General features: G+C 38.9%; 1 protein-coding gene across 1 annotated transcript in view; it reads right to left on the bottom strand.

Annotated features, from left to right (window-relative positions):
- The window catches only part of EHBP1 (EH domain binding protein 1), a 204788-nt gene that overhangs the window by 54535 nt on the left and 135720 nt on the right, over positions 1-14533 (bottom strand). Inside the window, exon 14 of the mRNA XM_041404490.1 lies at positions 14305-14448. Within this exon, the coding sequence (XP_041260424.1) occupies positions 14305-14448 (144 nt within the window). The remainder of the gene's footprint in view (positions 1-14304; positions 14449-14533) is intronic.

Genomic DNA, 14533 nt, shown 5'->3' with positions numbered 1-14533 from the left:
CTTTGACACAGCTACAACCCCCTAGCTGACTCCGGCTTTTAAGGGAAAGGGGAAGAAAAAAAAGGACGGGAGTTTCATTTCACTGGAACAAGAAAATCAAGCTTCTCCAATCCTCAACTTTATCCAATTGTTCTTTCAGCAGCCTTTGGATCTTAAGAAACAAATAAAAATGGCTGCCATTAGGGGGTCCTGTTTGTACTCGCCGCAGACGGCAGTGACTGACATTACTTTGGCCAAAAATTATGCCGTGGATTTGGGAAGGTGAATTCGAATGTGAAACACTGGCAGGGCAGTTTCCGAGATCATTACACAGCCAGCTGAGAGCTGCCCAACTCAGGAAAATATTGAGAGTGGTGGAGTCTTTCAGGGCAAAAAAATCTCAAACACCCCCTTAAAAATCATCTCCTTAAATGACTAAAAATTTTGCAATCTTCTCACATTGAAAAGAAAATAAACCACAAAATCTTCGCCAGGGATTTTCAGTCCTCCTTTGGTAGAATTTTGGGGGGATGCAAACTGACTTTACAACAGAATTCTGATAATGTATCATCCTCTCACTATAAAAAAAAAATACAATCTGGCGAACTGCATTTAATTGATGTTTAAAAATTAAATTCTTTACTGTGTCCACAGACTGGGGGACAAAAGTAAAATTTAAAAAATGTGGTAAATTGCTTGTAATCCACAGCAACAAAATCAAACCAGAATTGTATGAGAGGGAGCAGTTCTTGAAACTGTAGGTTTCAAAATGGTTCGTGGTCAGCCGTGAGTGCACAGTACATCTAAGAGAAAGAACTTGACTGCCACCTCTTTCATCATTAGACAGGAAGAACGGCTCTGTTATTAGCCATTCAGAAAGAAAAAGACTTCTGTGCTTGTCCAGAGGCAAGGATTACCAAAATGTACCTATTCAGGATTACCAAAATGTACCTATTCAGTTAGAAGAGAAGACAGAATTTAAAAAAATAAATAAAAAAAAATAAATAAAATTACATGAGCTTTAAAGGTTTGAGCAGGCTGGGTTGTACTGTGACCTTGATCGGCTCTTGTATGAGTAAATAGGATTTGGGATGAAACATTAAAACTGTTTAGCAGATCTTTTCAAACCATTTCAAACTTTTCTTATGTTGGTTTATAATATAACCAGACATGCTTGTAAATGGCCACACCTGCTCATTCCTCTGGGGATGGCCTGATCTCTGCCTTTGCTAACAAAGAAAGGATGGGAGAAAAAAAAAATCAGCCTTTCTTGTTGCAAAACAGAGTGGAAAGTCAAAATCTTTCTCAAGTTTGTCCCATCTGGTCAGATTAAATCTTTGATCACCCTGGGGATCACATTTATGTTTGGTCTCTACCACTGTTTCAGAACAGCTCAAAATACACAGGTAGTGAGCAAAATATGGATTGCTAAGCAAGGAACACTCAGCATAAACAAAAGTGGCTTTGGATTTCTGTGGTTGTTCAGATTGTAGGAGGTGGTAAGCAAAGACAGACATAAACATGTTGGATATTTTCTGCCTTCTACATCAGCTACCTCACTATTCATAAACAGCATGTAGCTTGAAAATATTTTTTCATGAATCAAAAAAGTATCAAACTGCTTAAGGAGCTATTGGCTTAGGCGCTATGGCACCGATACACTGATGAGACAAGACAGAATGAACACAGAAGAAGCTCAAAGTCAAAACTAGAAGAATCACAAAAAATATCTTAACAAAGCTGTCCCCCTTAAGAAAAAAGCTCCCAAAATTCACAATAAAATGGGATGGTGTGGCCGTAAAATGGAAAACATCTCCTTCAACCAAGGAGGCATTTTTAAAGAAGTAGCCAACAATTTATTCTATTTTTATTTTTTAATTTAAAAAATGATTTTATGTTGTTCTGGAAAACATACAATTCAGTTGGTACAGTATTTCTCTGTGAAGAATGGTGGCTGTAGAAAAACAATCCACTGATAATTTAATTCCTTGTGTCATTGTGAAACTGAAAAACTCTTGGTTTACTGAATGGAAAAAAAAAAATATTTGAAAAAAAGAATGGCTGACTAAGTAAGTATCACCTTGTGCTACATCCAAGGCCTCTTGCTGGTTGTCTGGCTGCTCTTTTGTAGGCAAAAAGGAGCTGAACGCTCTCTGGCTCCTTAGATCTGGTCCAACAAATGCACTGCCAGTCATGCACACGGATCCAGCTTAAAACTCAGTGTGAGCCTAAAAGAAGCTAGTCAAACTGGCACCTACTCATGCAGAAGTAGATAGATTTGTCATGACAGGCTGATTATTCAATGTAAAGAAACAGTTTAGCTTTTCTAATCTGGTACAAATACATCTTTCTCAGAGAAAAAAGTAAAAGGTCTAACAGTTCAAGTATTTATAAGTAAAGAAACCAACAAAAAAATTGTAACGTCAAAGTGAACCACAGGTATTTGTGCTGGAGCATTCTGCTAAACAGCCCCCAAGTTCTATTCAGATAAATAAGATTTAACCCATTTAACCATTTCGGAGCTGCACATCTCTGCGACAGAGGTGATCTCATCTGTTTCACACTGCAATTGGCTCTACTGCAAGTTTCAGGGACAGGCGGAGATCCCCAGTTCCAAAATCACGTTGTGTTCTCCTTCTGTCCTCACTTGCGCTGGTGCAGAGGAAACACCAGGAAACACCACCGAGAAAGATGACCTAAACCAAAAGCAGAGACAAAAGCCTCCCCTAAGTTCTTCTCTGGAATTTTCCCTGCTTAGGCAAGTTTGTGCTCTCCCCCATCCAGGAAGTATAATTAAGGTCAACAATCACCTAAGGTGCTGGTTCTGCCTGTCATCGTGACTGACTGTCAGTGCTATTGGCATGAGCCACAAACAGGGGCTCAAGCATGCCGGCTCAGAAATATCCTAAAATAGTGCCACCATCCAGACAGGGCAGAATCCGAGATGAACAGGCTAAAGATGGTGTTTTCTGCGCCTTTCCATAGCTGAGTTACAGACAGAAGTTAGGAAAGCTGCTTACTCATTGTAGGAGTCAACATTTGTCGAGCTCCACTTAAGGGATTTTCTCTTGTGTAAACTTGACTTTATAATTTAAAAAAAAAAAAAAAAAAAGGAAAAAAAAAAAGAAGTGGTGTTATGAAACAAAGACTTTTGGCAAGTGTATGGGATGCGTAAGCTGGAGAGCAGCATCTCTCAGACTGCCATCCTGGGAAGCTTCCTCCTGGGGCAGGCAGCCCTGCGCCAAGGGAGGGGACGTGCCCTCCTGAGGAATGCTCCCGGGTCACTCCCAGCCGAACAAAGCCAGCGGGCTGCAGGGGGCCTCTGAAAGTTGGTTTTCCTCCCCGCCTTCTCTCAATTTTTGGGGGAGGGTAACAAGATCCCTGTCTGCTTCTATGTGATGAGAATGAAAAGAACAAGTGCAAACCCCACATCTCCCTGGACCCTATTTTGCTGGTTTTTTTTTTTTTTTTTTTTTTTTTTTTTTTTTTTTTTAAAAAAAAGTCCTGCAAACTGCTGGCAGGTTTTTTTAATGGAAAATACCAATCGCCTAAGATCTATACCTAGCCTTTTGCCAATAATGAGAAAACTTCACCTTCTGTCCCCAGCAATTCTTAGGAAATCTTTTGCTGTTATTCCTACAAATCCAATTACAGATTGTTGAGTAGCTAGTGGAGTAAGCTTATTGAGGAGTGTCACATCACTAAGTCGTGCGTATGTGTTTCAGTTTGTAATGTGGTCTGAGCCGCTGTAGAGGTGTCAACTTAAAATGCAAGTAAGTAGCAGAACAGGGCTAATCCCAGCCACTACTCCCCTGCAGCCAAATTGTAGCGCAATGAATGACAGTGGAAATGCAAAGATGCCACTGTGCTTATCACACACAGCCAGATGGTGGACCTGGATCAATGCACACATGCCACGATCAATGCATTTGATAAAGAATTAAGAAGAAAACTGTACATGTTATCAAAGAACTTGTACATGGCATAATTATGATTCTGCATGTGCTTACTGATGATATTGGAGACTCAGAGGCAGGTGATAATGAAACTGATAGGAAGAAATAGCTTAAAGGCTACAGCATATGGCCTCAGCACTAAGAAATCTTGTCAAATAGTTCAGAAAGCTTTTTTAACTGTTATTACAGGCTGCTCATAGTGCAAGCTGGTGGCAACGTTTTAATTTTTTTTAAACCTGAAATGTCAAAAAGTTACAAAAGCTGTACTTTTCAGAACGGTTCAGAAAATAATTAAGATGCTATTGTGTTTTAAACATGGCAAAAAAACTACAGGTAGAGAGAGCATTCACAATTTAGGGGTGGGGGGAGTAGCTGGGCATTTAAATATACATATACAATTCTGTGTTTCCTGAATAAATGTATTTAGACTTTGAGGGAGCTTGTGGCAGTTTAAGGAATGTATCTTGGTAGCAATATGCATCCAGCACGCCAATTTCTACAGATGCAGTTTCGATATTGTCGAAATTTTGGGATTATCAAAATGTATCGAAATGCACTCAACATCAAACGTAGAGTACTTCCCTGCTCGCATTTGTACCCTGTCAGCTGAGTTACAGACACCTTGGGTGTGAAAGAAGGTAATTAAAGATTTGTGGAAAATAAAGTCTAAAGTAATACAAAAAAATTTATAATGTATAAAAGGTACCTAAAATACAAATTCTCATGCTCCAGTTGATAGATGAGCTGTCTAATCAACGCCTGGACGTAACTTAAGTGCTCTCATTAGTGTGAAGACCTTCAGGCTAAATAAGACTAAATCCCTTAAAAATTGCTTCTGCAATAGAAAAATCCCCCTTACCATTTTCCTGTGCCTAAATCATATCAATTAAAAAGAGAGAAGGGGAGGGAGGGAGGGAGAGAGGCATTTTCACATGACTTTGTTTTAACTGACACTCAAAAATCTATCTTCTGAATCCAATTTAAAATGTCTAGGCAAAAAAAAAAAAAAAAAAAAAAAAAGTTCATTAGCAATCAAAGAAACAAAAAAATCACCCCGACTTTAGTTTCTCTTTCACTTTGAACCTGAATCTTTACTCAGTGCTAAGGTGCATAATGCCCATTGAATCCTCCACCGTAACTTCTTTTTCCACCCCAAACGTTTAATCAACATTGCAGTTTTACATTAAATGATAAAATTTATCAAAACGATCCTCCAGAAGAGTGAAGCACTTATTGTATTTTCAGCAGGCTGAGGAGGGACACTCTCCACCTCCCCCCCTGCTCCCCGCCAACCCCGAATTTCAATTTGTCCTGACAAACCATTGGGTATTAAATTCTAAAGGCACGCAGAGTGCATAAAGAACTGATGGCTTGATTAGCTCTTGTGGTGCAATTGAAGGAGCTGTCTCTCTCCCCGCTTCTCCATTTTGAGAAACACTTTGATCTTCGTTCAAGTCAATTCATGAACATCAACTGACAAGACTGCATGAAACACCCCAATGGTTAGGCCCAAACTCGTAGCAAACTATTTGGTTTCATTAAGGCTTTAGGAGAAGTGACCAGTGACAGTCCTTTCATTCAGAAGCCAACAGGCAAGTGACTATTTAAAGTTTAATGTGCACAATGTACTGCTGAAGGCCACTACACCTATAGTCAGTCACTCAAGTATGAATGCCTTTACCTACTATTTTGTGACATGTGAACTGCTAAGTGCAGCTGCAGTCTCATTAATGCATTCGCCCAGATTTGTTTGCACGACTAAATAGGTGATTCACAGAATTTCTGGTGAGAGAAACAACTGTATCTTCAAAGGAAGGTAGAACAGCAGGTGCTACATAAAAGCCAGCGATTAAAAACAGATTGTGTTTTTAAATGCAGCAATTTACTCGAGATTTGCACAAATGCAGCAGAAATATTCTCTGTTCCGGTTGAAAATATGAAAGAATCTGAATCACATCACCCGCACAGCGCAGGGTGTTTGGGCTGGTGTCGCACTTTGCTACAGTACACTACTTACACATCACTCTTCCCCTTTTTTAGTTGCCCTCTCCAAAGAGTCCCACTTCAAAGAGTTCATTTTTGCACCAGTTCCTGTCAATGCAGGTCAGAAACACTAAAGTGGAAAGTGGCTGCAGTGCCGTGGCACAAAGAGTCTCCGCGGCTGAAATCAAACAAAGCCCAATTAAACTAATCATAACGTCCCAGTGAACACAAGGAAGCTCACCTGGTATTTCTGGACTTCTTGTGTGAATTCCCAACTCTACTCGGTACTTGGTACTATAATTACCCTGACCAAAATACTGTGAAATTACTGCTCTGATCTACTAATGGCTGCAAAAAATCCCGTCGCTGTGGTTCCATGCCAAGGGGCCGTAGCAAGGTGGCGCAATGCTTTCTGACAGAGACGACAACTTCGAAAAACTCAAAAGGGAAAATTAACGGGATGTGGTTTATGTTGCCAAGGACTGTTCATTAATTACCAATTTAATCACTGCTGGAGGCATGACATTACAAAAATCTGGCTGAAAGTTCTAATAGATTATGAAGACCACCTAAGAAGAGTGACCAAGAAATGTACAAAACAATTAATACTGTTTCACTGCTATCAAAGACACTCAGATTATTTTACATCAAGTGAAGCAAAAGAATTAGTAGCTTCACAGTGCCACCACTAGGAACTGTAAATACAATGGCACACAATTAGTAATGCACATGTGACTTTTCGTTCAAGGCATATATCCTTGGGAAAGCCAGAACACGATAAGGAGAACAAAAGAAACATTTTTAAATGAAATGAATAAAGATTTTAACTCTACCCTTGTGCATGCTGAGCAATCACAGAATAGGCAATGCAAAATACAGCTCTAAGTAATGGCGATAGCATCCTGGGATTCACAACAGCGTGTACTGAACATCCACACGGAAAACGTCCACAGCTATTAGCAGCGATAGAAAAAGAGCATTCCAGGGGCTGAGAAACCCGGGTCTCACTCTGCACACAAAAGGATAGCTCTGAAACAGAGGCACCTTTTCCCCCCCCCCCCCTAATATTTATAAATGGATAGCAGACACCAAAATTTTGGAACTGATTTTGTTCGGATGATCTTAAATTCCATTAATAAACTGCCAGCCTATTTTCTGTCAGTGTGTGAGTTAATGGTATGGCTGCAGACTGTGCAGCACCTTGAATTTACAGCCACATAATAAATAAATTTATATATTTAGGCCAGATCCTTAACTGCTGTAAACAGATACATATTATAGAGATAACAGCAATAAAAATCAGCTGAGAAATTCAAACATTTGTATCTTAAACTGAAACTGCTAACATTTGTCATGCATTATCAAAGGTTATGCTTTATTCAGGAAATCCTTCCTGCTATAAAACTGACAGTGCATACTAATTATTCTTAAAAATTGGTTTACTTGCACTAATTGATTTATTTTCCCAGCTACGTCAGAGACTTGTCTACAGCAATATTTTTGTACAGTGAAATAGCATAACTTCATACTAAAAAAGTGCTTAAACAGACCAAATATGAAGTCAAAAGCTGTAGAACCTCTTTGGAAAGTTACCAATTTTTTTTTTCATGTATTGAGTAACATTAAATAAAATAAGTTGCTTGCTCTTGCCATCAAGGAATTGTGATCAGACTACCTCAACCTTAGCGTGTCGCTATAAAGAAGTAAATATCAGGTCAGTTGTGGGTTTGAAGTGTTCAGTCAGCAGTCTTTTCTCCAGTTGAAGAAAAATATATTGTTAAAACAACTATAAAACTTAGAATGCTCATGAAATGTAAATACTTCACAGCATAGTCTTATCAGCTTACACCATATTTAACCACTTTTTAGTGGCATACAGACAAGACATATAAATGAACAACAGGGAATAAGTTACCAAAGCTCAGGGATTACCAAAATAATGTTCAATCTTTTTACCAATTAGATGGTAACTCCTTCTTTGTAATCTTGGGAAGATCTAGTGATCATATCTAAATCTGGTTGCAATTATCAGCATGACAGACTAGTCTTTTTTCAATCAATATTTTCCAATTAATATTAAAAGACCAAGGTTGCCACTTGCAAAGTCCTACACCTCAATAAATTCATGCTAGATATTTAATTAATAAAGATCAGGTCTTAATCTTTTTTTTTTTTTTAAGAAAAACAAGATAATAATAATTTGAGAGTGCTTAAATGAATTAACAAGACCACCTCAATCACAGACATTTATTTTCCAACTGAGGAGACTACAAAAAATCCAGCAGTGAACTGGATACCTTTCCTAATGCAACATAACAAGGGATTCTGGTTTGACACAGAAAAAAAAATACTAAATGAAGCTATTTTGTACTCATTTTCAAGAACCTGAAAATATAATTGGAGGAAAGAACACTTGCATTGCTACCTTGAGTTTAAGGCATCTTTCAATCAAAATAAAATATTCTATTTTTGCTGTCTACTCTGAATTTCCTTTTGATCTCACTTCTGCTCATGTTGGCTCCAGTTTACTTACTGGAGGTAAGTTTGGACAGTTTGGAGCTTATTAGTTCAGAGGGGCAGCAGATTATTGCCAGACATGATCAATAAATTGGATCATTTATTAAAGAAGTTTTTTTGAACATTTAAAATAATTCTTTGTTTTTATTTTATTGCAGTCAGCATATCCAGTATCTGTGCAAATGTATGCAACCAAAATTAAAGATATAAAGACTCATATCCTTTCAGATTCTGTCACTTTCTGAAGCCTTTCTAAAAAGAACTTCCATTTCCACTACTCTGGTGCATGCAAAAAAAAAAAAAATTATCATTTTGCACTCAAATATTTATGAAAATGAAAAGTAATGGGCACAACAGATTGACACCTGAAGTAGAAAGAGCTTATTAAAAATGAATTAGATACAGCTGCAACAAGTCCTTTGAGCAAGGGAGTAATAAAAAGCAGTATTCTGAGCAAGGAGAAACAATCTCATGGCACAGCCCGTTCCGCTGCCCTCTGCACGCAGTGTTCGTGCGCTTGGAGGAGACAGCTTTTCGGAGAAGTACTTTGTATCTGCAAAATCTTCTAAAAGAGTTGAACATCACTGACACTGCTCGTTCAAATCTTTCTTTTTTTTTCAATTTATACTTGAGGCAGCTACTGCTGTCATTCAGCTTGAATAAATATAAAATAATGGTACCAGAGATAATTAAACCCAAATCTTTCTACAGAAAGCAGGGTAGAAAGCAGTCGCAATTAAGCACAGCAGCAGCCTCAGGATTATTCTCCAACTCCCCCCACGTCAGTTTGTATTATTCTGGTTTTAAATTCTTATTGTTCAAATGGAGTCCCTTACAATTTTTAGTGTAGTTATACTTAAATGCTGCTCTGAAGAAAGAATTACTACTTTCCTATTGCACAAAAGGCAGAAGACAGAGTGATTCCCTCCAGGTATCATGCTACTGAACTCCTGCATCCATGAATCTATGCCAGATCCTAAATATGTAAAATTTTTGGCCAAGTCCATTTATGGGTGGCCCAGTCCTGCACCTAAATTCACCAAGAAGGAATCCTTAGCTCATGCAAAGCCCAAGTAACTTCAGAAACTATCTGTAGCCCCTAGTGGGGAGAAAAACACATCCTTTGCCAGATGAGCACTACTTTTCATGAATTCCCATCAACATGTAACATTATTCTTTACACCACAATATTCCAATCTTGCTCTGAAGACAGAATTGTTAATTTCTTGATTTCTTTCTACAGTGCCCACATCTATGGTATTTAAGAGCCTCAAGAGCATTAATCACATTCCCTTCTCATAACAAGCCATGGAAGTTATTACCCTGCTCTTCTGATGAGAACTGAGATCCAGGATCTCAGTTCTGGATCTCTCCTGGATCCAGGAGAGATCCAGCTAAAAGGATCTATCACTGGGTGCTTGCTCTGGGAAGCCTATTGGTTGGATTTTTTTTCAGTATACCAAGCTTTATAGCCATTTATATGTCTCAAGCACAGCTCCAATTGATTTCCCTGACAGACCTGGATGCTCAATATATCTGCAAATCAAACTTTTGCCTCAAAGCAATCAAGAAAGGAAGGACACCAAAAATAGTGACCACCTGGAGGACATTTGGCTCAAAAGACTTAGTGGCATTGATTAGGAACTCGGGTAAAGGCACAAGTACATTTAATTTTTTCAAGTACCTTAACCATGACCTCATCTTTTCACTCCTCACAGTCCCTGCTTCGTTTGTCATGCACCTTTCAATTTCTGCAATCAAAAGCACAGAGGTCCTCTGGACAAACAGCCTTCTACATCACCTCTATCCTCTGAGGAAAATGAGACACAATTGCTTTGGGGAAAATAGTATGTGATCACATAATTAAAGACTACATCATAATGCATATACACAAAGGAGGTTAATTAAAGTTGCCTGTGAATTTCTTAACTCCTAATTCCATTCTCTGTAATCATGCTGACTCCATAACCATAGCCATTTGAGTTTGGAGAGTAAATGACAGCTGCAGTAAATTTCCATTCTTTACGTGGCCCAGTCACTAAAAGAAAATAAGAAGATTTTGCCAACGGCCTTTACACATATTTGCTGACAGCAGAGTTATGCTGAGATTCAAGAATTAGAGATCCATCCCATGTTCTACAGATGAGGATTCCCCTCCTGGAAAGGCCTTCTAGGCCCATGACTTCTGAGTATTTCCCACTCAGTGTGGTCCCCTCTAGCCTGTCACTTTGTTGGATAGGTCACACAGCCTAGCTCCAGTCTCCTCACCTTTCCAACATAACATTCCAGCCAAGCTGCCGCTGCTAACAACCATCACTACAGGTTGATATTTTACAGCATCTGGAGGGAGCAGATATGTCCCTTCCAGCCCTGTGATATTCACCATGAGAAAAGGCAAGTTAAATAAAAAATGAGTAAGCTAATAAAAAGGCCCTCCTGGTTAAAAGCTAAGTGATTACAGCTGCTATATCAGATTGCAAATGACAGAAGCATCTCGTAAAAGAGTCACCACATGCACACATACATCAAGAAAGCAAGCAGAAAGGCTGAGCTGTTTATAAATCTACCATAGAGAAAGGGATCCACGAGGGGATCAGTACCTCTGCTCACAGAGCTCTTAAGCTAATTCTTCCCGTCTCCAAAGGGCTGCATCAATTTTAATGACACAGCTATGATCCTCCCAAACCATGAGCATGATTTCAAGGAGGTTCTGATCAATGCAGTTTCTTCTTAGACTTCAAATACCTGCACACATACCTCCACATATTGTCTGGCATGCATACAGCTTGAGATTGAAGGCTTCTGAGAAGCACCAAATAAGCAGACATAATACTGAAAAAACTTATATCATGCTGCAAGGAGGGAAGAAATGGGAGAAATGAGGCTGTACTGTGCTTAGAGGAGAAACTGGAATGCTGTTTTTTTCAAAATGGACTTTTACCAAAACAAATCAGGCAGGCACACACCAAATAAACCTGTATTTATGGCCATGTACAGATGTGGAAATTTCCTCCCTGTTGCTGACCCTGAGCAGGGCCACTACCCGTCCTCACCGTGCACATCATCCAAGCCCACGCACTGAACGCTGCTCTCGCCTGGTCACTGGGAAAGCAGAAACTCCTGGTTCTCACATGACACATGGAAAGTGCTAACAGCAAGGCCTAGGAGATGAGACTTCTCTAAAGTCATTAAGGACTCCACAGGCTTTGCTTAGCTGGGGTGACTGACAGCACAGTCTGAAAGACTACGATGCTCAAAGCTCTTTCTGAGAAGGTATCAAAAAAGGTGCAATTGCAAACTTCAAGAGTTACTTTCAAAAGTATTGCCCCTGAACTATCTCTTCAAAGTTTTCTTATTTAAAATTAGATCTTCCTGTTTCAAACCATTTTCTTTTGAATCTCAATCCATCCTGAAAATGAGCCTCGTCCAATTTCCACTACTAAATGCTGATTCTCATTATCACAACTCTCATTTGGATAACACACTACTACACATTACTGCACACTGACACATACAACACTGGTTTGAGTCAAAGTTCTTATTATTAACCTTAATGACCAAAAAGCCATGAATAGAAATAAGTCTGTGCTATATGCTAACAATCAAATGAGCGATGACCTGTAGAAAACTGGCAGAACTCCATCAAAAGGAAATACCTCATCTCTGCTAATATCAAGTATATTACAGGAAAACAGGAATCAATGTATTTTATCTTACACATATATATGTTGATGCACACATGCATTAATATTGGCACATACATGTTATATACATATATATGTTATATATATGTATATAACATATACATACATGTTATACACAGCTTTATATAATGTATATTATTATATACCAACTGTAAGAGTCTCCAAATCACATCTCCACGACACACTTCAGAGCTGAGGAGCTTTTGTCATTCTTATGTGACAAACAACTCAAGTCAAGAGTGCCCACATTTCACATGGGCCAGGACCATTTGTTCCAGGACAGTTCTCCTTGAGCTTCTGACAGAGGCAGCAAGAAACTTTGCCTCTGCCAAGACGCCCTAAAGACTGCCCTTCCTTTTCCTGCAGGCTTCTAATTAATTTTTCAGCTTCTGTAACAAATGAAATAAGGTCCTGTGGCAGTCCTAACTCTCACCCTGAAAACCCTTCACCATCTCCTACCCTCCAGCTGGTTTTCACGGCCTGGACACCAACTTCCTTATTGTGTAACTTCACATTGCCACCTACCCAGGGCACCTCTTCTCTGTATGCCACCGGGGCAGCTGCTTTTACTCCTGTTTGGATTTCATTAGCAGGAATTTGAGGCTAAAAGAGAAAGTTTTGCTTCCCAATACTATGACCTTCATCAGAAGGAGCCTTGATCCTTAGGAGAGCAATGGTAAAAGATGCTCTTGCTGGGCAGTGTCCATGCAGACAATTTTTACTGACACTTAGGAACTTTTCTGAACTTCAAGGCTCTCTGACAAGATTGCAGTATTAACACAACTTTGACTATTTTGAACAGATTTTTCAAGGGAATCTAACCATCTTTTCAAATTTTACCTATTTTTAATATGAGTAAAAAATGCTTTGTCAAACCTAATACAGAGAAAGAGATGATCAGGATTTTTTGATGTTAAAAAAAACCCTAAAAATATTACCCTGAGGCAGAAGAGCTGACAGGGAAGATTTCAGCTCAAACAATGAAATACTAGCAAAGTTGTAAAACCTTTGAAAATAGGAGCTTGTAATAAAAAATGTTAGGCAACTTTAATTACAGTTGTTTCTGCCTGAGTAGTTGCCTATAGTAACTCTCCTCTAATGCCATTTTCTTTATGAAAAGATAATTTAAAAAAAAATTCCGAAGTGAAATTTACACTAAAATATACATATATAGGAAAAACTTTAAAAACGGAAGAAGAAAAAATTATCTTATATATCATTATACAAATAAGTATATAAATAAGACTCGTCTGTGTATATGAATATATTTAAAAGTAAAATGAAGTATCAATCTACGGAGAGGAATTTCTACAAAAAAGAAAAACCAGCCTGGATCCAAGAGAGTTAGGAAAATAAAATGAAATGCGTTAAATCACTGCCTTCATTTTTTGATTTTATGATCCCATTCTTGTAAAGAGGAGAATCTGCCCCTCAGGACTTGGCTCTCAAAGGTGGGAATCTGTAAAGGTTCCAGCCTTTCTCTGTATCATTATTTTTCAGTTATATTTACACTCCCAGTTGCCAGTACAGTCTCTAATGTGCAATAGTTAGATTCACAAAACCTGCATCGCAAAGGTTTGCATAAAAATTAATTAGCTTTCATCTCCAGAGAGTAGGGATCCTTCCAGGTCACCATGGAAGCCACTGGAGATGCAACCACAGCTGCTTCAACACTGGAGCTCATTCCCCAGCTCCACTTTCCCCCCTCACCAGCATAATCAACTTTGGTGATAAAAAGAAATTGTTTCATCAACTCTTTTACAACACTGACACAAGCAGCTCCATTCACTGCAACAACACTTCTAAAGCAGCAAGGAGCTCACATCAGAGGCTCAAGGAAATGATTTACATTAACTGAAAGAGAAGCAATCAGAAATAGCACAAATTACTTCACTATCATTTAACAAGCAATGTTTGAGTTCCATCCCACCAGAAACTGCAGTGCCAATCAAAGAAGATGCTCCCAGACTTCTGCTTCCAAGGAAGTGGGAGGCACCTTTCTATTGGCCATAACATCAGAAGAAACAGGTTTTAGATGTGAATGAAGGACACATGACACATCAAACGTAGAGAAGAAATGTTCTGCAAGGACATGCCTCCCCCCACGACAGCACACACAATGCATTGTAACTCTGCAAACTGCAAGAGTGGCCAGTGTTTCTTACATCGTTCAGCTGCTTATTGCGGGCTGGGATGAGGGTACTGGTTAGTTGCTTATTCCCTGCCTTTAATGCTGCATCTCTTCTTGCTTGCTCAAGCAGAACTCTCGCTCGTTCTTTAAGTTCTTCCTGTCTTGACAACATACGTTGCTTAAAAATAAAGAAATATAATTAACAGCAAGGCAGCCTCAGGGTACTGAAGGTTTATACAGCAGTTAATAGCCAGTGGCCTTCC

The sequence above is a fragment of the Onychostruthus taczanowskii genome, unplaced genomic scaffold, assembly GCF_017590055.1.
Source record: "Onychostruthus taczanowskii isolate IOZ18803 unplaced genomic scaffold, ASM1759005v1 scaffold21, whole genome shotgun sequence".
Lineage (NCBI taxonomy): Eukaryota > Metazoa > Chordata > Aves > Passeriformes > Passeridae > Onychostruthus > Onychostruthus taczanowskii.
The sequence above is the reverse complement of the archived record's forward strand: the minus strand, read 5'-3'. Positions and strand labels throughout refer to the sequence as shown.